Below are 21,220 nucleotides of genomic sequence, written 5' to 3' on the forward strand. Positions count from 1 at the left end.
TATTACAAAAGGAAGGGAAAAAAAAGACAAGTGGAGAGTAGAAGGATATCACAATAATCTGAGGATAACATTTTGATATCAACAATATTAATGCAACTATTCCTTTGAGAAATACAATTAACTAAAAAACAATAACTGAATTGCCATACTTACTGCATCCGGAAATATATTAGTACATACCATAATAGTATTCCAATAAATAAGAAGGTAAATATTACACCAGCTAGATAGATAGCCTAGGTAGATAGAGAGAAAGGCCAAGTGTGAGAATAAATTAGTGCGAGAGAAAGAGATAAAGAGAGAGACAAGGAGAGAGGGAGAGAGGGAGAGAGAGAGAGAGAGATGGAGAGAGAGAGATGGAGAGAGAGAGAAGAGATAAGAGAGAAGAGAGAAGAGAGAGAGAAGAGATGGAGAGAGATGGAGATAGATAGAGAGAGAAGAGAGAAAGAGAGAGAAAAAGAGAGAGAAAAGAGAGAGAGAAAGAGAGAGAGAAAGAGAAGAGAGAAAAGAGAGAGAGAGAGAGAGAGAGGAAAAGACAGGAGAGGATAGGAGAGGATAGGAGGGGTGAGAGGAGGTGAGGATAGAAAGGGAGTAGAGAAGAGAAGAGAAGAGAAAGAGAGAAGATAAGAGACAGGGAGAAGAGAGAGTGAAAGAAAAAAAGAAAGAAAGAGAGAGATAGAAAGAAAGAAAAAAAGAAAGAGAGAGAGAGATAAAGAAAATAAAAGCAAATTAAAAAGACTTAAAAAAAAGTAAAGAAAATTTATGAAATATTTACCACCTGCCAAAAAAACAATGTTACAAGCAACTACAGGAGAATTACAAAATAAATAAAATATCAAAAATATAATATAATGTTACAATCCGAGATATATATACCCCTAAAACCAGTTGGAGAATTAAAATACACAAAAAAAAGGGATAAGAAACCATAAATAGATGAAAAAAGGGAGAAAGGTGGGGGTTGGCATATGGGGTTACCCGTGTCTGGTGAGGTTTAGCTGAGATGTGGATGACCTCAGGTTGTTCAGGTTGTGAAGCGAACCGCTGTTGGGTCGTCTGCAAGGCAACAGAGACGGCCGGGCGAGGTTAGGTCACAGGTCACAGCGAGCGAAAAAAAAGGAGGGAGGGAGGGGGGTTGAAGGAGGGGAGAGGGGAGACTTATACACAGAGGGAGAGAAATAACGAAAAAAAAATGGAGTGAAGATTGAGAGACAAACACACACACACACATAACAGAGCGTTGGTGAACAAACGAACAGACAAACACATAACGAAGAAAGAAGAAAAAAAGGGGCTAGGGAGGGGGTAGGGGGTAGGGGAGGGAATTAAACAAAAGAAAACAATTCTTTTCGTTAAAAAAAAACAAAACAAAAAAAACATTCAACCAACACAAAACACGAAGGAAAAACCCGGGACTTATACACAGAAAAATGCAACAGGCATTCTAACACGTGCATCGTATACAGCCATAGAGTTTCAAAGCAGTATGAGCAAAACGGTGCAAAATGTTTCATGTTTTTTTAACACCATCACGTACGCTTATAGCAGGTACATACATGGCACTACTCCTATTGGTGAGAAGAAAATGAGTTTTCTATCAGCCTGGGGAATGAAAACGCTCTTCTATCTAATTTCCAATAGCAATTCAGCGCTTTATCTAGTGTAACCCATTGAATCTAACTGTTCATCTAAATATCCTAGCACATTTAATGATCATTTATTAATTAATCATTACATGTGGCAGCTCTATACGTCACTTATTTTAGATCTACAGCATTTTATATCTAATACTGAATTAATTAATGTTTTGTGGATTTCCCCAGCAAAAAAAAGTGTATTTCCCTATGCATTAATCTATGATAAATTGAATATTTTCGAAAATAAAGGACGTAATCTATATAAATTATTTTCACCATGTAATGCAAGATTCATTAATCAATAGCCCTTTTTATACCAACAAATATAACGAGAAAATCGTGTTTAACTCTTAAATCATGAAGAAATAAAGATATAAAAGATGTATTTATTCTACATAGCACATGTATTTTTCTTGTTTGTTTTTAAAGAAGAACAGGAACGTTGCACAGTCCATGCATATAAAATACATATACATAATTCAAAAGCGCTCGTAATCATGGCATGCAAGGCTGCGAGAGGAGGGGGAGGAGGGGGGGAAGGGGAAGGGGAAAGGGGGAAGGGGGCCGGGTCATGCACGAAGCATTTTGGCTCCAGAGGAAATGGAGCCAGTGACTAAAACACTTAAAAAAAAACAACGAAAAAAAGACGACTTCCTGGCGGTAGGCACTCGAGCATGCGGTGGTTTTCAAGGACGAGGGAAGGGGGGGGGGGATGGGGAGGGGATTGGGGAGGGATGGGAAGGGATGGAGGGGAGGGATGGGGAGGGATAGGGAGGGATGGGGAGGGGCTGGTCGTGGCTTTGGGTGTCAACAATGACAATAATGACGAGAGTGGTGAAAGTGATGATGGTGATGATAGTAATGATAACAGTAATAATAATAATAATAATAATAATAAATAATAATAATAATAATAAATAATAATAATAATAACAATAATAACAACAACAACAATAATAATAATAATAACGATAATAATAACATATAATAAAACAATAATAGTAATAACGATAATGATTATAAAAAAAAACAATAAATCATGGAACCCTAATGAAGAACTCCATCCACCTCTCCCTCCCAATTCATTTCCTTCAGACACACCAAACCGCCTTCAAAAAAATCTATCAAACGTCTCAACACATGATTGAAAACTCGCGCCATGTCAACACCACAAGCAACGCGTTTTTCGTCTTAATCTCCATTCTTCTGTTGTTGTTTTTTTTTCTCTTCTTCTTCATTATCATGTCCTTTTTGTTTCCTATCGGTGACAAGCTCCGATATTTTATGATATAACCTGTTTGAAAGTGGGGGGAAGGGGGAGGGGGGGATACGGCAGAGATCGGGGGGAGGGGAAGGGAGGGGAGGGAGGGAGGGGAGGAGGGATGCAGACGCAAACAGCCGTGTTAAATGGACAGGGAGGGAGGGAGGGAGGTAGAGGGAGGGGGATAGAGATAGATAGATAGAAAGAGAGAGACAGAGAGAGAGAAAGAGAGAGAGAGAGAGAAAGAGAGAGAGAGATGCAAACCCCTTAAATAGAAACCAAGACGGCACCTGTTGCTAGGGGCGCCTCTCCAAGCGTGGCATTTAAGACAGACGAAACTTTGGAGGATGGAAGGAGGCAGAGAGAGAGAGAGAGAGAGAGAGAGAGAGAGAGAGAGAGAGAGAGAGAGAGAGAGAGAGAGAGAGAGAGAGAGAGAGAGAGAGAGAGAGAGAGAGAGAGAGAGGAAGGGAGGGAGAAGGAAACCGAGAGAAAAGAAAGAGCGATAAACGGTGTGTATCTCCTCTGGCGCTATTTTTTCCTCCGAGTCCAAGGATGGCGGCAACAGAGGAACACATTCGGAGTGGAAACTGTCAAGGAAATCATTTTGCGGTTGGGGGCGTGTGGAGAGGAGGAGGAGGAGGAGGAGGAGGAGGAGGAGGAGGAGGAGGAGGAGGAGGAGGAGGAGGAGGAGGAGGAGGAGGAGGAGGAGGGAGAGGTGGAGGGAGGGAGAGGAGGAGGAGGAGGAGGAGGAGGAGGAGGGAGGGGGATGAGGGGGAGGAGGAGGAGGAGAGGAGGAGGAGGAGGAGGGGGGGGGGGAGGAGGAGGGGGAGGGGGAGGAGGAGGAGGAGGGAGAGGTGGAGAAGGAGGAGGAGGGAGAGGTGGAGAAGGAGGAGGAGGGAGAGGTGGAGAAGGAGGAGGAGGGAGAGGTGGAGGAGGAGGAGGAGGGAGAGGTGGAGGAGGAGGGAGAGGTGGAGGAGGAGGAGGAGGAGGAGGAGGAGGAGGAGGAGGAGGAGAAGGAGGAGGAGGAGAAGAAGGAGGAGGAGGTGGAGGGAGAGGAGGAGGAGGAGGAGGAGGAGGAGGAGGAGGAGGAGGAGGAGGAGGAGGGAGCGTGAGAAGGAGGAGGAGGAGGGAGAGGAGGAGGAGGAAGCGTGAGGAGGGAGAGGAGGAGGAAGCGTGAGAAGGAGGAGGAGGAGGGAGCGTGAGAAGGAGGAGGAGGGAGAGGAGGAGGAGGAAGCGTGAGAAGGAGGAGGAGGAGTGGGCGGGGTAGAAGAAGGAAAACGAGGACAAGGGAGCCACCGTAGAAGAGAGGCGGAGACCCAAAACACAGGATGTGGTGTCTACAGGCCACCGGCGCGGATCGTGGTCTGTAACGGCGAGGCTTACGGTCTTGACTTTCGAAGCTCTCCACGGTCTTCGAAGCTTAACGCGTTCTCAGAAGCTCTACGGCTGAGTGGTTGCCAAAGGAACTACGCTCGATAGCCGTGGTTTCCTATTGTTTCCTTGTACTGCATCATCGCGTGGCCAGACTATCCGTAAAGTTTCAAGTTTCACATTTCCCAAAAGACTTTAAAAAATAAGAAAACAAAAAGATAAACAAAATACTGCATGACGGAACTGACAAGAGGATCAGCATGCAAAGAAAACCGAGGTCGTTTCATCATACAGCATAATGACAGCTTATCAGCATGACCTTCATATGAAGTTCACGGTGTTATTTTCAGTGTCTCTTCCCGACAAATATATATATATTTCTTTTCTTTTCATTTATCTCTTTCTAAAAAAAATAATGCTCAATTTCCATGTTTCATTGCGTCAATTTAGGAAGGTCTTTGTTTTTTTTCTTTCTTTCTTTGATAACCTTTCAAGACAAAGAAAATTAATTCCTAATCTAGTATGATTCACTATCCAGACGACACGAACAAAGGCAGACATATTATTGAACAAATGCAAATGACATGTTTATATCCTTATACCTATCTAAGAACATGCATTTGGCATATACCTTTTATCTATCTAATCCTCTCTTGTTTATTAGTATGTCTATGCATTTCGCTTTGGTATGCGTGTACGAATATGTATGCAAGCTTATTTACTATGCATGTCTATAGATAGGCTTATGTCACGTCACGCTTATCTTAAACATACATACATGCATACATACATACAAACATACATACACACACATACACACACACACATACGCACACACACACACACACACACACACACACACATATATATATATATATATATATATATATATATATATATATATATATATAAAATATATATATATGTATTTATATTACACACACACACACACACACACACACACACACACACACACACACACACACACACACACACACACACACACACACATATATATATATATATATATATATATATATATATATATATATATATCATAACTGCAGTTATAATGAATACCTAATGTAAAGCCCTGATCACAGATTCTTCATAATCTATTACTTTGTATTCCCGCATATGTTCAGACTTGTAATACACAGCTGTTTGTTTATTGAAAGAAAATGGTTCTCCATAAAATTCAAAAACCTCGAAATCCAAAATCAGCAACAACAGGTCTTAGAACTTTCGGCTTCAAATCAGCATTCAGGAGGACGAGCAAGATACTGGACAGATGATCAAGAAACAGAACATTTTGAAGGACAAAAGAAAGAAAAAAGGAAAAAAAAAACTTGCCAATACCCCGGGCATAAATCGAGACACAGTCCATAAAAGGTATTAAACACGTCAAGGAAACAGGTAACATTGAGGGAGCTTTTTTTTGGGGGGGAAGAAGCCCAGCTCTCCTGGGTCACCGGAGGTCATTCTCATCCTTGGGTTTCCTAGAGCCTTCAAAACGAAACAAGAATAACAATCATCAATAAAGAGAGATAAAGAGAGAGAGAGAGAGAGAGGAGAAGAAACGGGAAACAGTACAACAGAAATGGAACTCTGTAGACGGTAGACCTGCTGATCCATTCAGCACTAAGCAGGTACCCAACAACCGGTTTTCTATTTACCTGCTGGAGTTTGCCATGTTTGAAAGCGCTTGAAGGTGACTTCGACAAACACTTCTGCAAATGCTTTCTCACTCCCTCGGTGGTTGCTGATGTAAATACACTCTTTGATGGGTTTCAAATGGCTTGAAGAAAAAAAACCAAACTTGTCTGTCTGCGGTTTCTATTTCGCCTTTAGTGTTCTGATAAACGTGGCTAAAAACGCGTTTCCTTTTGAAAAAAAATCGCTTTATGTGGACGTCGGAAAGCCGTCATTCCCTGGCGATAACAGTCCTATATTTTATTTCTATTTTTAAATCATCTAATTAAGTATATATATATCTAGCTCTAATAACTTAAATTCGGTTACTGTCACGTCACCCTTAAACTAAACTGAATCAGACATTTGTTGTTAGTTTATAATAACAGAATACTACAAATTCAAAACAATTGGTACCTTTGGCTACAAGGTAAAGTGCTATCAGTGTAACTAATTTCGCTTATCAATTAACGGAAATGTCTTACGGTTTTATTAAGGGGGCGTTACCCATAATTGTATACACATTCGAGTTTTTGCTACAAACCGGACAAAAAGACTATGTACTTTTATCCATTCACTTGTTTAATGTTTTTTTTTTTTCTTTTGGAGTAAAAGTTCTACATAAAAATACTATATAATTATATTAGTGATATCTGTAACAAAATAGATAAGGATGATCAGCCGGAATTCAAACCAAAATTGACTCAGACTTCTTCAACTTTTCTCTTCAACTTCAACCGTTTCCTTATGGAGTGAAGAAAACCTAGAGAACTCTGACACTGAAAAAACAGATGTTCGTATCTCAAATTTCAACGAAAAAAAAAAAACTAAACTTCTACACCCCCAACTCCTAACAAACCCAAACCCGAACATCAACACTACTAACGTATTCCTACCACAGAAATGACGGCTTTTCTCGTCCACATACACGTAAAAAAAATAGTTCAATCAAAATCCGACACTCGATCACACACGATCAACGAACGATCAACGAGCGAGCGAGCGAGCGAGCGATCGGGAGGGGCACAGCAACACGTCACACCACCACGAGGTTGTGTGAGTCACTGACGCTTTCGCTCAAACGGAGCTCTGTCTAAGCTCTCTAGTCGGTCACTAGTCTTGGATGTTCTTAGCTCAGCTGTCTGTTGCTTTCTTTATTCTTTCCTTCTCTGTCAAAATGGTTGAGTTTTAAGGCCGTTGGATGTTATGGTCGTTGGGTTTTTTTTTCTGCATGGTTTCACCCGTTTATTCTTGCTTTATTTGTCTGTCTGTTTTGGTCCGTCTTTCAATGGTTTATTCTTTCACTCACTCACTCACTCTTTCTCTCTCTCTCTCTTCCCCTCTCCCTCTTTCCTTCCCTCCCTCCCTCTCTCTCTTCCTCTCTCCCTTCCTCTTCCTCCCTCACTCTCCCTCTCTCCCTCCTCTCCCTCTTCCTCTCTCCCTCCTCTCCCTCTTCCTCCCTCCCTCTCTCTCTCTCTTCTCCCTTTCCCTCTCTCCCTCCCCCCTCTCGTTTTCTTTCTTTCTTTCTCTCTCCCTCTCTTCCTCCCTCTCTTTCTATCTAACTGTTATCAAAGGCGGGTGCTAATATCGCAGCACGTGCAGGATATTACTCTGCTCCCTGATAAAGGTATCTTCATATATGGTGAAATACACATGGATAAATACACTAAACCATTAGATGTGTTTTCTTTTTTATCACACTGGTAAAAAAAAAAAAAAAATTCTCATCATCTATTTCTCGTAATTTCCCCCCTCCATTTATCTTTTTATTCCTTCTTAACTCTCGATTCACCTTCACTTTCTCCTCCTCCTCCTCCTCCTCCTCCTCCTCCTTCTTCCCTCTTCCTTCCTTCCACCTGGATTTCTCTCCGTCCTTGGGTGTGAAATTAGTCTGTGGTTAAGTACAATCAAGACATAAGACGTCACACACGTACGTCAGCCCGGACGTACGTGTGTGAGGAAAGCAATGGGGTGCAAACAGCGGAGGAGGAGGTGGGGGAGGGAGGAGGAGGAAGAAGGAGGAGGAGGGAGGAGGAGGAGGAGGGAGGAAGGAGAAGGAGGAGGGAGGAGGGGGAGGAGGAGGAGGGGGAGGGGGAGGAGGGGGAGGAGGAGGAGGGGGAGGAGGAGGGGGAGGAGGAGGAGGAGGGGGAGGAGGAGGAGGAGGGGAGGAGGAGGAGGGGAGGAGGAGGAGGGGAGGAGGAGGAGGGGGGAGGAGGGAGGAGGAGGAGGAGGGAGGAGGAGGGGGAGGAGGAGGAGGAGGGAGGGGGAGGAGGGGAAGAGGGGGAGGGAGGAGGGAGGAGGAGGAGGGGAGGAGGAGGAGGGGAGGAGGAGGAGGGGGAGGGAGGAGGGAGGAGGAGGAGGAGGAGGAGGAGGAGGAGGAGGAGGAGGAGGAGGAGGAGGAAGGAGGGAGGGAGGAGGAGATAGGAGGGAAGAAGAAATGAGAAGAGAGGATGAGGAATAAAGGAGAAGGAGAGGGAGTGAGAGAGACAAATGAGAGTAAGAGAGAGAGTAGGATGCAGCTGGGGTTAAGACACCCGATTTGACCTCTGCAGAATGCAGCTCTTATGCAGTGCAGGCCTCCCCCTCATTTCCTTGCTCTTCTTCCCCTGCTCCCATCCCCTCCTCCCCCTTCTCTCCCACTCTCCTCCTCCTCTTCTCTCTTTCCTTCTTCTCCTCCTCCTTACCATCATTCCCCTTCTCTCCCCCTTCCACAGACTATAGAAACAAGAAAAGAAAACAAGGAACAGACGAATTAGAAAGTGACGCTTGGGGTCGCATGACGAACGAGAGCTCGCGAAGGAGCCATAACAAGGAGCGCCAGAGTCTGCATGGAAAGTGGTTTCTCTCTTTATTTTGACACAAACGAAAAGAAAAATCGCAGATGCAATGGCCGTGCAACAGGTGAAGGGCAGCGCTGGGTGGGCGGGGATGGGCGGGATGGCGTGTGTGTGTGTGGAAGGCTTTGGAGAAGACTGTGAATCCGGATTTACATTTCTATGAATCCGCGGCGTTCGCGAAGGGCTTGTAATAACACGGCGCTCTTAGTCGTAGCATTTTAAGAGTGTTTGACGACCCAGCGAAGAACAGGGTGCCCGTTATTGTATCCTTCTACTTATCTAAACTTCTTTCGCTTTTTGTTCTTTCGCCTGTGTCTCTGGTGCATTTTTGTTTTTTGTTTTTGTTTTTTTCTTGTCATGTTTCTCTGTCTATTTCTGTCTGTCTAGTTGTTTACCTTTCATCATGATTGTCTAGTCATGTTCGTTATGAAGAGTAATGTCTTGTCTTTGTTTGTGTGTCTGTTTGTCACACACTCACAATCACAGACACACACTCCCCCCCCTCCTCTCTCTCTCTCTGTCTGCCTGTCTCTCCCTCTCCCTCTCTCTCTCTCTCTCTCTCTCTCTCTCTCTCTCTCTCTCTCTCTCTCTCTCTCTCTCTCTCTCTCTCTCTCTCCCCCTCTCATTCTCTCTCTCTCTCTCTCTCTCTCTCTCTCTCTCTCTCTCTCTCTCTCTCTCTCTCTCTCTCTCTCTCTCTCTCTCTCTCCCTCCCTCTCTCCCCTCCCCTCTCCCCCTCCCTCTCCCCCTCCCCCTCCCTCTCTCCTTCCCCTCTCCCTCTATCTATCCCTGCCCTTGTCTATCATCCTACCCCATGTCCTTTAAGGAACACGATCATCTTGATTATCATCAGAGGAAAGGCCTAGAAGACGTGACTACCTGGAATAAATCATTATCACTGAATATGATTTTAATATTTTAAATCATATATTTTTTTCTATTTAATGTTCGATAGTCTGTCTGTTTTGGCTCTTTATTACTCTCTCCTCCTCCTACTTTCTCTTCTTCTCCTCTGCCATCTCTTACTACCTCTCCTTCTCCTCCTCTTCTTTATCTTCTTCCTCCTCCTCCCCCTCTCCTTCTTCATCTTCATCTTCTTCTTCTTCCTCCTCCTTTGCCTCCCTCCCTTCCTTCCTTCCTTTCTCCCTCCCTCCCTCCCTCCCTTCCTTCCTTCATTCCTTCCTCCCTCCCTTCCTTCCTCCCATCCTCCTCCCCATCTTCGTCACACCACATCATCCGCCTCCCTCACCCTCTCCCCCATAACCACTTCCCCCCCCCCCATCCCATCCTATTTCATTGGCCTTCAACCTCCCTCTCCTTCCTGGGATGTCCCTTGAGGGGCTAGGTGATGGGAGGGGGAGGAGGAGGAGGAGGAGGAGGAGGAGGAGGAGGAGGAGGAGGAGGAGGAGGAGGAGGAGGAGGAGGGAGGGAGGGAGGGGGGAGGGGAGGAAGAGGAGGAGGAGGAGGAGGAGGAGGAGGAGGAGGAGGAGGAGGAGGAAGAAGAAGAAGAAGAGGGAAGAGGAAGAGGATGACGACGAATAGAATTAGAAGAGGAAGAAAAAGAGAAACAGAAGAAGAAGAAGTAGGGTATGAAGGAGGTGAAGAAGGGGGAGGAAGAGTTGAAGGAGGAGGAGGAGGCGGAGAGGAAGTAAGAAGAGGTGTATGAAGAAGAAAAAGAGAAAAAAAAAGAACAGGAAGAGGAGGAGGAAGGGGAGGGGCAGAGAGAGAGGGAAGGAGGAGGAGGAGGAGGAGGAGAAGAGGATGGGCGGCAACGAGATGTACAGGTGAGGTGACCTTGGGGGTGGGTTGGAGGTGAGATGGGGGTCTGTTTTGTACATTATTATGAGGGAGGGAGAGAGGGAGGGAGGATGGGAGGGAGAGAGGGAGGGATGGATGGAATGAGGGAGGGAGGGAGGACGGGAGGGAGGGAGGGAAGGGGGACAGGAGGGAGGGAGGACGAGAGGGAGGGAGGGAGGGAGGACGGGAGGGAGGGAGGGGGGAAGGACGGGAGGATGGGAGGGAGAGAGGGAGGACGGGAGGGAGGGGGGAGGGAGAGAAGGGGAGGGGGTAGAGTCTTATGTACCATCGCTTACCATAGTCCTCTCCTCCTCATCTCTCCCTTCCTCCCTCTCCCTCTCTCTCTCTCTCTTCCTCCTCCTCCTCCCTCTTCCTCCTCCTCTCTCTCTCTCGCTCTCTCTCTATCTTCCTCCTCCTCCACCCTCTTCCTACTCATTTAACATGCGAGATTTTTTCCCTGACCAAATTTCGCATCATATTTATATCTATACACAACTTCTATTTCATATTACTTTCTCAATATTCCCTTCTCTTTAAGAATGCAAAACATAAATCATAATATCACTAAACAAACAAACTAAAAAAAAATCAGCAAAATAAACAACAAAAGTTAAACAATTAACAAGAAAAAAATGACGAACCACTTGCGCAATCTTCACCCATTCATTGAAACCAAGAACCTCGCCGAAAGGACGGTCCTCCGCTTCATATCTCCTATATATCGTATTTATCCACCGTTCATCCTTTTTTTCGTTCCTTTCTTATCCACGGTATTTGATTCCCTATTATACCCATAACTGTACGTCATGAATTACCCTAACCATTTGTTCGAATTCTTGAAAAGACGATTATTCAATTATCTTCTACTATCCATCGCCGACCATTCTCTATCGTTCTATATCCCAGTCATCCTTTTACCTATTACTCCTATCACCATAACCTCTAACACGCCATCCCATTGACTAATTATCCCGCAACTTAACTCCTATCAATCCTTTACCTATCATCCTTTTATCCCTCTATATCCCTACCATCCTTATTCCTATTATCCCTATCAACAAAGCCGCGAACGGATAATCTCATTAGTCTATTTTCATTCTATCTTATTTCATCCCTTTCTGTTCCTATCATCCTTTTACCTCTTGCCCCTATCAACAACAACAATAAAATACTAACATGTCATCCCATTCGCTAATTAATCCTTCGTTTCTCTTCTTATTTATCCTTCATCCATTATCACTAAAATCCCTATCTATCCCCGCCTTTCATTAGTTCTTGTTATCTCCGCCATCCATCATATTACGAGATAATATGGTGATAAGGCAAGATAAGATATCTTTGCATTAATCCTTTATTTACCTTACTTAGCTTTACTCTTCCTCTTTACATCCCTCCTCCTCCTCCTCTTTTACTTCTTCTTCCTCTTCCTCCTCCCCTTCCTCCCTACTATCATCTTCATATTACTGATAAACATCCGTAAAGATCACTATTATGGACGTGACAATAAAAAAATATATATTTCCAAACATTTATCATTAATTTTCATGGAATTAATATATATGAAAAAAAATCTGTCATGTTAATTAAGGTAATTTTTCCGTACCTGCGATACGAAGAAATTATTTGAAAAAAATACATCGAAGTCCATCTGTTTGTTAATTAAATCATTTTTCTAAATCTTAATTACACAATTTTAAAAAAACATTATAATAAAATAGTGAAAAATAGTTGTTTTTACGGAAGGCGTTATATACTTGACTTCATACAATATACACAAAGTTGCATTTAGTGCCAATTACCTTTGACATATCCCATTTATATATCCCATTTATTGATTTCCAATTAAATGACGGAAAAAAAACACTAAAGAAGGATATAAAGAGGGAAAGCAGATGAAAGAAGAAAAGGAAAAGAAAGAGGAGTAAAAAAAAGTAACAAAGTACAATTAACAGTAAAAGAAATACAAAGAGGAGAGAAAGATAATTAAAAAAAGGCAAAGAATGCAAACACGGAGACACTTCAGCCTTTTGACTGGCCAATGAGTGACCAATGAGTGACCAATTTTTTTTCTCTCTCTCGCTCTCTGGCTCTCCCTCCCTCTCTACCTCTACCTTGCTCTCTGTCTCTGTCTGTCTGTCTGTCTCTCTCTCTCTCTCCTTCCCTCCCTCCCTCTCTCTCTCCCTCCTTCCCTCCCTCCCTCTCTCTCTCCCTCCTTCCCTCCCTCTCCCCCTCCCTTTTCCTCATTCCCATCCTATCCCTCCTTCCCTCCCTCTCTCCCCCTCCCTCCTATTCTCTGTCCCTCATCCCGCCCCTACTCTCTCCCTCCCTCCAATCGTTCTCCTTAAAAGGTATTCGGTGATCTACAGCGGCATTCCTACCGTGTGAAAAAAGATTCCTAAACGCCCTCGCAGAGATGGAAATAAGTGAGGGAAGAAGGGAGGGAGGGATGGAGGGAGGGAGAGATGGAGAGGGTGAGAGAGGGAGGGAGAGGATAAGGAGAAGGAGAGGGGAAGGAGGGAGAGAGAGAGAAAGAGAAAGAGAAAGAGAAAGAGAGAGAAAGAGAAAGAGAAAGAGAGAGAGAGAGAGAGAGAGAGAAAGAGAAAGAGAAAGAAAGAGAAAGAGAGAGAGAAAGAGAGAGAGAAAGAATGAGAGAAACCGAGAGAAACCGAGAGACAGACCACATAGAATATCCCTCCGTCATGTAGATAGACTTATCGTGGGCGTGACACTCTTTGAGCGGCGTGGGCGGCGAGGGCGTGAGGCGAGAGTACTTCGTAAGGCCATATGAAGGTGTGTTACCTGGGTCGTCTGCCTCATGCTGGGACCTCCGGACTCCCCCCCCCCTCCTCTCTCTCTCTCTCTTGTTTCTTTCGTTCGTCTTAATTTATCTTCGTGTTTATCGCTTGTTTATTTTACCTCGTGTTTATCTCTGGTTTATTCCTCTTGGTGTTAATTTCTTGTTTTTTCGTTCCTTGCTGTCTCTTTCTCTGTTTTATCCCGTTTTTTAATCTATGTTTATTGTTTTTTTATTTTCTTTCTCAGGCTCTCTCTCTCTCTCTCTCTCTCTCTCTCTCTCTCTCTCTCTAAAAAAAACAAAATATATATATATAAAAAAATGACAAGGTAAACAAACAAAGCAAAAGGACAAACACACAGAATTCCGAGAAAAAAAATCTAAAAATAGCTTCCTATCTCTAAAATGGTCACAAGGGCATTCACCAAAGGCCGATCTTCCCGACAGGTAAAGAACTCGCTGTTATAATAAAGGCGGAAGTAATATCTCATTACGAGGCTGTGTAATTGGGTTATGGGCGCCGTGAGGAGTCTCTCTCTCTTTCTTTCTTTCTTTCTTTCTTTCTTTCTTTCTCTCGCTCTCTCTCTCTCTCTCTGTCTTTATCTCTGTCTCTGTCTCTATCTCTGTCTCTCTCTTTTTATCTCTCTGTCTCTGTCTCTCTCTCTTTCTCTCTCTCTCTCGTTCTCTCTCTCTCTCTCTCGTTCTCTCTCGCTCTCTCTCTCTCTCTCGTTCTCGTCTCTCTCTCTCTCTCTCGTTCATTCACTTCCGCCTCCAACAACTGTAATTCATCCTGTGACTCATCAGGATGGATTTGGTGAATGAGTAAAATGAGTAATGCGATGCTGACCGTCATTCTAGCCTACCCCCCCCCCTTCTCCCTCGTATCATCCTCCCTACCCCCCCCCCCTCTTTTGGGCGTGAAGGGTCGTTAGGCGTGGAGAGGAGGATGGAGGGGGAGGGGAAGGGGGGTGTGACGAATCGCGGGTTGGTGGCACCGTCGATACATGCAAAACATGGGCGTGGAAGAGAGGGAGAGAGAGGGGGGGGGGAAGATAAAAAGAGATAATGAGAGAGAGAGAAGAGAGAGAAACAAGAGAGAGAGAGAGAGAGGGAGAGAGAGAGAGAGAGAGAGAGAGAGAGAGAGAGAGAGAGAGAGAGAGAGAGAGAGAGAGAGAGAGAGAGAGAGAGAGAGAGAGAGAGAGAGAGAGAGAGAGAGAGAGAGAGAGTGAAAGAGAGACAAAGAGAGAGAGAGAGAGAGAGTGAGAGAGAGTGAGAGAGAGAGGAAAAAGAAAGAAGAACAAGCAAATAAATGAACAGACATCGAGCCAGCGAGTGAGGGCTTACGGAACAACCCCAAGAAAGCGACCAGGTGTGGCTATGGGCGTGAGAGAAAGATCCAGCAGAGTGTGGGCGTAAGGAGGAGTGTCAGTCGGGGTGTTGACGTGCGCGGGCGGTGCGGCAGACGGTATCAAACCCACCTTAAGAAGGCGCCAGTAAAAATCCACAATTTTACAAAAAAAAAGTCCACCATAACTCCACCATCAAACTTTTTGGAAAAAAAAAACAACAACATAAAACCACGAAGGAGAAGAATAAATGAAGGAGAAGAGAGAGAGAGAGAGAGACAGAAATAGGATAGGAATAAACACGGAAGAGAACGCGGGACAGGGAACGCGGGCTGGTACTAGGATGGGCTTGGGTAACGAGCTTATACTATATAATTTGTCTCGTGAACTCGACATGGCGTTCGAGGTCGGCTGTGTTGTGGCCGGGGAGTTTTTTTTTTTTTTACTTGCTTTTCCCTGAATGTGTTTTGTTAGTTTTTTGTTAGTTTTTTTAATTTTTGTAATGATTATTATCATAGTTATGCTTTGTATTATCATTGTTTCATTGTTAGTGTTATCATCAATGATGTTACTAATATTTATAGTATTATCTTTTATTATCATTGTTATATCTCTCTCTCTCTCTCCCTCTTTCTCTTTCTTTCTTTCTCTCTCTCTATGTGTGTGTGTGTGTGTGTGTGTGTGTGTGTGTGTGTGTGTGTGTGTGTGTGTGTGTGTGTGTGTGTGTGTGTGTGTGTGTGTATTTGTAAGTTAGGCGATTTGTAAAAAAAAAATCTTCACATTACCGAGACAAAAAACAAACAAACAAACAAATCAAATAAAAACAATGAAAAAATCTGTAAACAGATAATAAACTAAAAACAGACAAATCAAACAAAAAAAATCAGAAAAACATCGGTAGCCTGGTGGCACCCACCTCCCTCAAACGTGACTAGGCGTGGCATTAAAACCCATTACATTTTTTTTTTAATCTACAGTATTCAAATAGCCAAACACTCCCACCTCTTTTCAAAACGATTAAGTTCATCCACAGAGTCATAAACACGATCACGTCACTCCCTCTCTCGGCCGTGACAGAAAGCTCACTGAAGGCTTTAAGTATGAGGTACGGAGAGCAGTGGGGGTGAATCACTGCAATTTCACGATAAATAGACAAAAATATCATCACGGAGGAGAGGAATAGGTGAAGGGGGAGAGAAACCTGGAGGAGGATGAGGAGAGGATTGGAATAGAAGGCGAATGGGAGTAATAAGGTTGTTACTAGGAGTAGGTACTCCGATTACTCATTACAGTAAGTCTTTCGATTCTGGAGAGTAAGCGACCGCTATTTCGTCGACTTCTCGCTAAATCTAGAAATTATGGATATCTATTCATTTGATCATTAATACCATCATTATTATCATCATTTTCGTATAAATGCTGATGGGTGAAATGCTTATTTTGTACATTACGATAAAAAACAACTAAATTTCTAAACAAAAAGAGAGGAAAACGCACGATTAAAATGTCCTCCTTTTATAAACTACCACGATACCGATTAACCACGGAAGTTCACTATCGTCTTAAAACCAGAAACATACTAAAACAGGTAGATAAGAAAACAAAATAAACACGAAAGAGATGAGCCAGCAAGCGGGAAGGAAGGAAGGAACAGGGGGGGAGGGAGAGGAGGGAGGGAGGGCGTAAGAGCAGGCAAGGTTAACCAATGCTTAAAATAGCCATGTCATCACAGCATAAGCTTGGCGGTACTACGGTCTACTGCAGACGAGGTAATGCAGACTTTCCGCTTTTTCCTAAACATTTCCTTGTTTCGAAGTGTAACACATTATCGGGAACATAGTGACGGTGTGTATATATAGTCTCGTTCTCTCTTTTCAATATTTATCGGTCTGTTTGTCTGTCTGTCAATCGTCTCTCTCTCGCTTCTCTTTTTTCCCCCTCTGCTTCGTAATTACAGTTTCGGTCTGTCTGTCTGTCTACCTGGAAATGTCCCTCTCCCTCTCCCATTCACACCTTCCTCTCCTCATCTCTTAAATCTTCACACATTTCTTGATTCTACCAGCGAAAACAAAGAAACAACAGCCGATAATAATACCGACAAACAAACACAGAATCAAAACACGTAAAAAAAACGAAGATATAACAACGTGCAACCATAGAGAAAGAGAAACAAAAGAAACTCGCTTTCAAACCTCCGTTAACTGCATGTCTTTGGCATTAATTATCTCAAAATCTAATCACCATTTCTTTTAATCTTGACATCATTTCCTTTTGTAATATACGTATTTCGAAATAAACAAAGAGTTCAGGGCTTTTCTTTCTTAACATTGCTCCTTTTTAATACAGGTAATTTGAAATAAATAACATATCTGGGCTATTTCGTATACAGGTGTGTATACTAAAGTAGAATAATGTTTAAACATACACGTATGTATGTACATGAACCTCTATTTCTATATCTAACTGTTTATCTCATGTTTTTATCTATGTCTACTTATGTATACGTTGGTATAATCATTTCTACCTTTGTACCTATTCGGCTATCTATCTATCTATATTTGTCTATTTAAATATTCAATTACATCTGACTTATCTAACTAGAAACAGTATGTGCGTACTTGTGTGCGTATTTATGTGTATCTATTAATACGAGTGCTGTACAGATTATATACTACAGGGGTACGTAAATTTATATAAATATATATGTACAGTTTAAGTACCTACCCGTGAGAGCGTGTGTACGTGAATGTGCGCGCGCGTGTACGTGTGTTTGTGCGTGTGCGCACAAATGTACGCACGAGTAAGGATGTGCTTGTGATTGTGATATGCTTGTCTATTTGCGTGCATGTGCGTCCGTATGTTTGTATGCATTCGTACGTGTACACACATATACTAAAACAATTATATACATGCACTGTATATACATCTGTAAACAATTGCATATATATGAATACATACACATAAATGTACATATACACATATACACGAATACAGTATGTATTATACAGCTTTAAAAACACACATCATAAAGTATGTTACACGAAATACCATGTAACTCTCAAAGGCACGATCAAGCCACACAAAAATCACGTAGATATACCCGCCACCAAACATACACGCATATAAAATTTCTCACAATAATTTACTGACAAATGCGATATGTAATAATCTCATAAACATCATCAATGACTGTAATTCAATTCATAATTTCCATTCAGTTATCCACTCATTTTAAAATATATAATTTGTTTATTTCAAGGTTTATAAGAACATAATTAAAGAGAACTTAGTTATCAAATTATTATATCATGCAAAGGTTAACAAAAAAACGAAACAAAACAATCATGAACAAAGGGAAAGAAATAACATAACAAAATCATACAAGAAATAAATAGAAAAGGCGGCTGGGGGTATCTGGCACCTACCTGGAAAGCTGTGAGTTAGTGGGCGTAGGGGAGTGAGCGCGGGCGGTATGACTGGGCGTTGCGAAGTCACTGGTAGACGCCCACCTCTTGTTGAGCGCCCCGAGTTGTTGAGGGCGCGCGGGTGAGGCAAAAGGGGAAGGGGATGGCGTGTGCCTGGCGTGATGAACAGGGTGGTGAGAGGCCTGTGCCTGGGCATGTGTGGGCGAGGGGGAGGGGGCGGGGCTAACTGAGGAGGAGCTGTGCCCGTCCGAATACAAGCTCGACGTGGATTGGTAGTGGGCACTGCGTCTGCTGGCAAGAGGGCGTGAGAGGCGTCAGCAAAAGGGGGCACACGGGCGTATGCACTCGGGCACGGGCATTAGAGCTAACACTCATTAACACTCAACTCTCCGGATCCGGTGTTCAAGGAAGCAACAAGACTTTCGGGCAATTATTTGAGTTTGCGGTTAAAAGGCACGTTTTCTTTGATTAGCTCAACATACGTTTTCTTTTCCAGCTGTTACTATTATAGAAGTGTAACATAACATGCTAACTGGTACTTTTGAAAATGCAAGGAATATATACATACATAGTCTTCAATGCAGTCCCCATCATCAATAAATAGAGAGAGAGAGAGAGAGAGAGAGAGAGAGAGAGAGAGAGAGAGAGAGAGAGAGAGAGAGAGAGAGAGAGAGAGAGAGAGAGAGAGAGAGAGAGAGAGAGAGAGAGAGAGAGAAGAAGAGAAGAGAGAGAGAGAGAGAGAAGAGAGAGAGAGAGAGAGAGAGAGAGAGAAGAGAGAGAGAGAGAGAGAGAGAGAGAGAGGAGAGAGAAAGAGAGAGGAGAAAGAAAGAGAGAGAGGAGAAAGAAAGAGAGAGAGAGGAGAGAGAAAGAGAGAGAGAGGAGAGAGAGAGAGAGAGAGAGAGAGAGAGAGAGAGAGAGGAGAGAGAGAGAGAGAGAGAGAGAGAGAGAGAGAGAGAAAGAAAGAGAGAAAGAGGGGAAGAGAAAGAGAAAGAGGGGAGGGAGAGAGGGAGGGAATTAGAGACAGAAAGGGAGATGGCAGACTACAATTCCAACAGTTTAGTATCTTCAAAAAGCATATAGCAAAGAGCTAATCTGCTTGCCAGTTATTTGACATATCCATGCGCATCGTGCATATATATATTAACATGTGTAACTAATGCAATTCATGCTACAAACAGAATACTCATTTGGATTTCAACATTTACTCATAATAAAACTCACAGGTGTTCGGTAATAAGTGAGAAAACGATACTTTAAACCCAGTACTGTAACTCTATTTCTCAAAATAAATAGTTATCGATAACTGTTACTATGCGATTGACGATTAACGATCGACCTTCATATATCCACAACCATTGAACACCAGATAAAGAGGTTTTGAAGTTATGGGGATTTGGGGCACCTAGTTTTCCCAAGGAAATCACTTTTTCGTCTTTAAAAGATGAGGGTCATAGGTACTGTTATCTGGATATGGATCGGCTGAAAGCTTTTTAAGAAAAAAAATCATATGATAAGAAAAAAAAAAGCTAAAAATTCTTAAGCATAAAAATATATGAAATGCTTTGCATCTGTAGCTGCAGTAATATATGCATTTGGGGCTTTGGCAAAATAAAAAATATGTCCTGGACAGCCTAGGTTCTAGCGCTGCTGCTTCTAAACGATCAAAACTGAAACTGACCAGACATGCTCTAGTTGCAACCAGACAAGACTATGCAATATAACATGTTTAGGCTTCTAACACTATGGAAACACAAAGATTCAAATCTCTGGGACAGTTTAGCACAATACTCATTATTAGAGTGGAAACATGTATATGGAATTATTCTCACTCAATGTAGGTAAATATATCAACTCACCTTCATACGTGAAGCGTAAACAATGGAGCAGTTGGTATTTGAAATACATCGTCTCCCATAATAAAGGTATTTTGGGGGGAATTCTATTCATAATGCACCCAAAATGTGATACAATCATGTTAGATTATACTTTAACCTAATTTGACTATAAATCAATTACCAAACTGCTACATTCAGTTATTTTGCTTCTCGAGATATATTTCACTTTCATTTGTGATGGACCTCTTCATCAGAAATAAATGATACAGTCCCTCTCCCTACCACAAATCACGCATAAAACCGCAAATACAAAAAGGATAAACAAATAAAATATAAAAACTCATAAATCCTATAAGATTTCTTTCCCTCTTGAGAAAACTATTCCCACGCATTGACACTAATACCTACATCCTGGACTTTGACTGACACGACCCACTATTTCGTAAGGTGCTGGCGCCTCATATTGGAACCCTCAGACTCTTCACTTACTGCCTAAACAGGACTAACATAGTTTATCTTAGTTCTGTAATAAAGTGTAATTATCCTTATCTGTCGTAACCTACATAAATATGATGTAATATATATATCCACGTGAGAATGCATGTATAAACAAACAAAAACACACACTATACACGCCTAAACATGGGTGAGTATAATCAACTTAGATTCACGTCTGCAAGAATATCAACCGCAATCTAACATTTCGAGACCAGCTTTAATATTTTGTTTTTACCTGATCTGTGTAGCTGAAGGAGACCTGCCAGGGACATAGGACGAGGAACGCTTAGAAACGTCTCGAGCAGAGTCACTGTGATGGTGTCGCAGCCTCACGCCTTCTTTGGTCGGGGTGGCACGACCCCCGCTGTGGCTGTTCACCACTGCAGAAGGAAACAGGGGGAATGAATGGGTGTTTCTGTGTGAATATCTACTCATGGGGTGGAGGTGGGCCGAGTAGCTTTGTTATGGGGGCGTTTATGGGTGCGTTGTGTTGATCTTGAAGGGGGAACATAAGTACGTTTGGGATTTTAGGAGTTGTTGCCATGGTGAATCGCTGTTAGAAAGCAAAGTTAAAGTGTGTGTAGGTAATGTTCAAAGGAGGAATATGGAAAATAAAATTATCGGAGTAATTTTAAAGGTGGAAATTACGAAAGCAAAAATGGTAAAAATGCGGAAAATAACCATGGATAAAGAAAAGAATATGAACAATGAATATATGTTTCCTTACCTC

At 42.7% G+C, this 21,220-nt stretch overlaps 1 protein-coding gene across 14 annotated transcripts in view; it reads right to left on the reverse strand.

Moving 5' to 3' along the window:
• LOC122256384 (echinoderm microtubule-associated protein-like 1) overlaps positions 1-20,940 on the reverse strand; it is a 33,491-nt gene extending 12,551 nt beyond the window's left edge. For 2 of the 14 annotated variants that reach the window (XM_086532356.1, XM_086532354.1), the window contains exons 1-3: positions 20,726-20,940; positions 18,158-18,448; positions 979-1,056 (exon numbers count right to left, since the gene is read on the reverse strand). In XM_086532356.1, the coding sequence (XP_086388482.1) occupies positions 979-1,056; positions 18,158-18,448; positions 20,726-20,925 (569 nt within the window). In that variant the 5' untranslated portion in view covers positions 20,926-20,940. Of the gene's footprint in view, positions 1-978; positions 1,057-5,945; positions 6,153-6,847; positions 7,288-18,157; positions 18,449-20,725 lie in introns of those variants that run through there. The other 12 variants (XM_086532358.1, XM_086532357.1, XM_086532365.1 and 9 more) reach the window with 10 other exon arrangements.
• Between the last annotated feature and the right edge of the window lie 280 nt (positions 20,941-21,220).

Source organism: Penaeus japonicus, unplaced genomic scaffold (assembly GCF_977035675.1).
Source record: "Penaeus japonicus unplaced genomic scaffold, GWHDUDI00000001_assembly GWHDUDI00000037, whole genome shotgun sequence".
Classification (NCBI taxonomy): domain Eukaryota; kingdom Metazoa; phylum Arthropoda; class Malacostraca; order Decapoda; family Penaeidae; genus Penaeus; species Penaeus japonicus.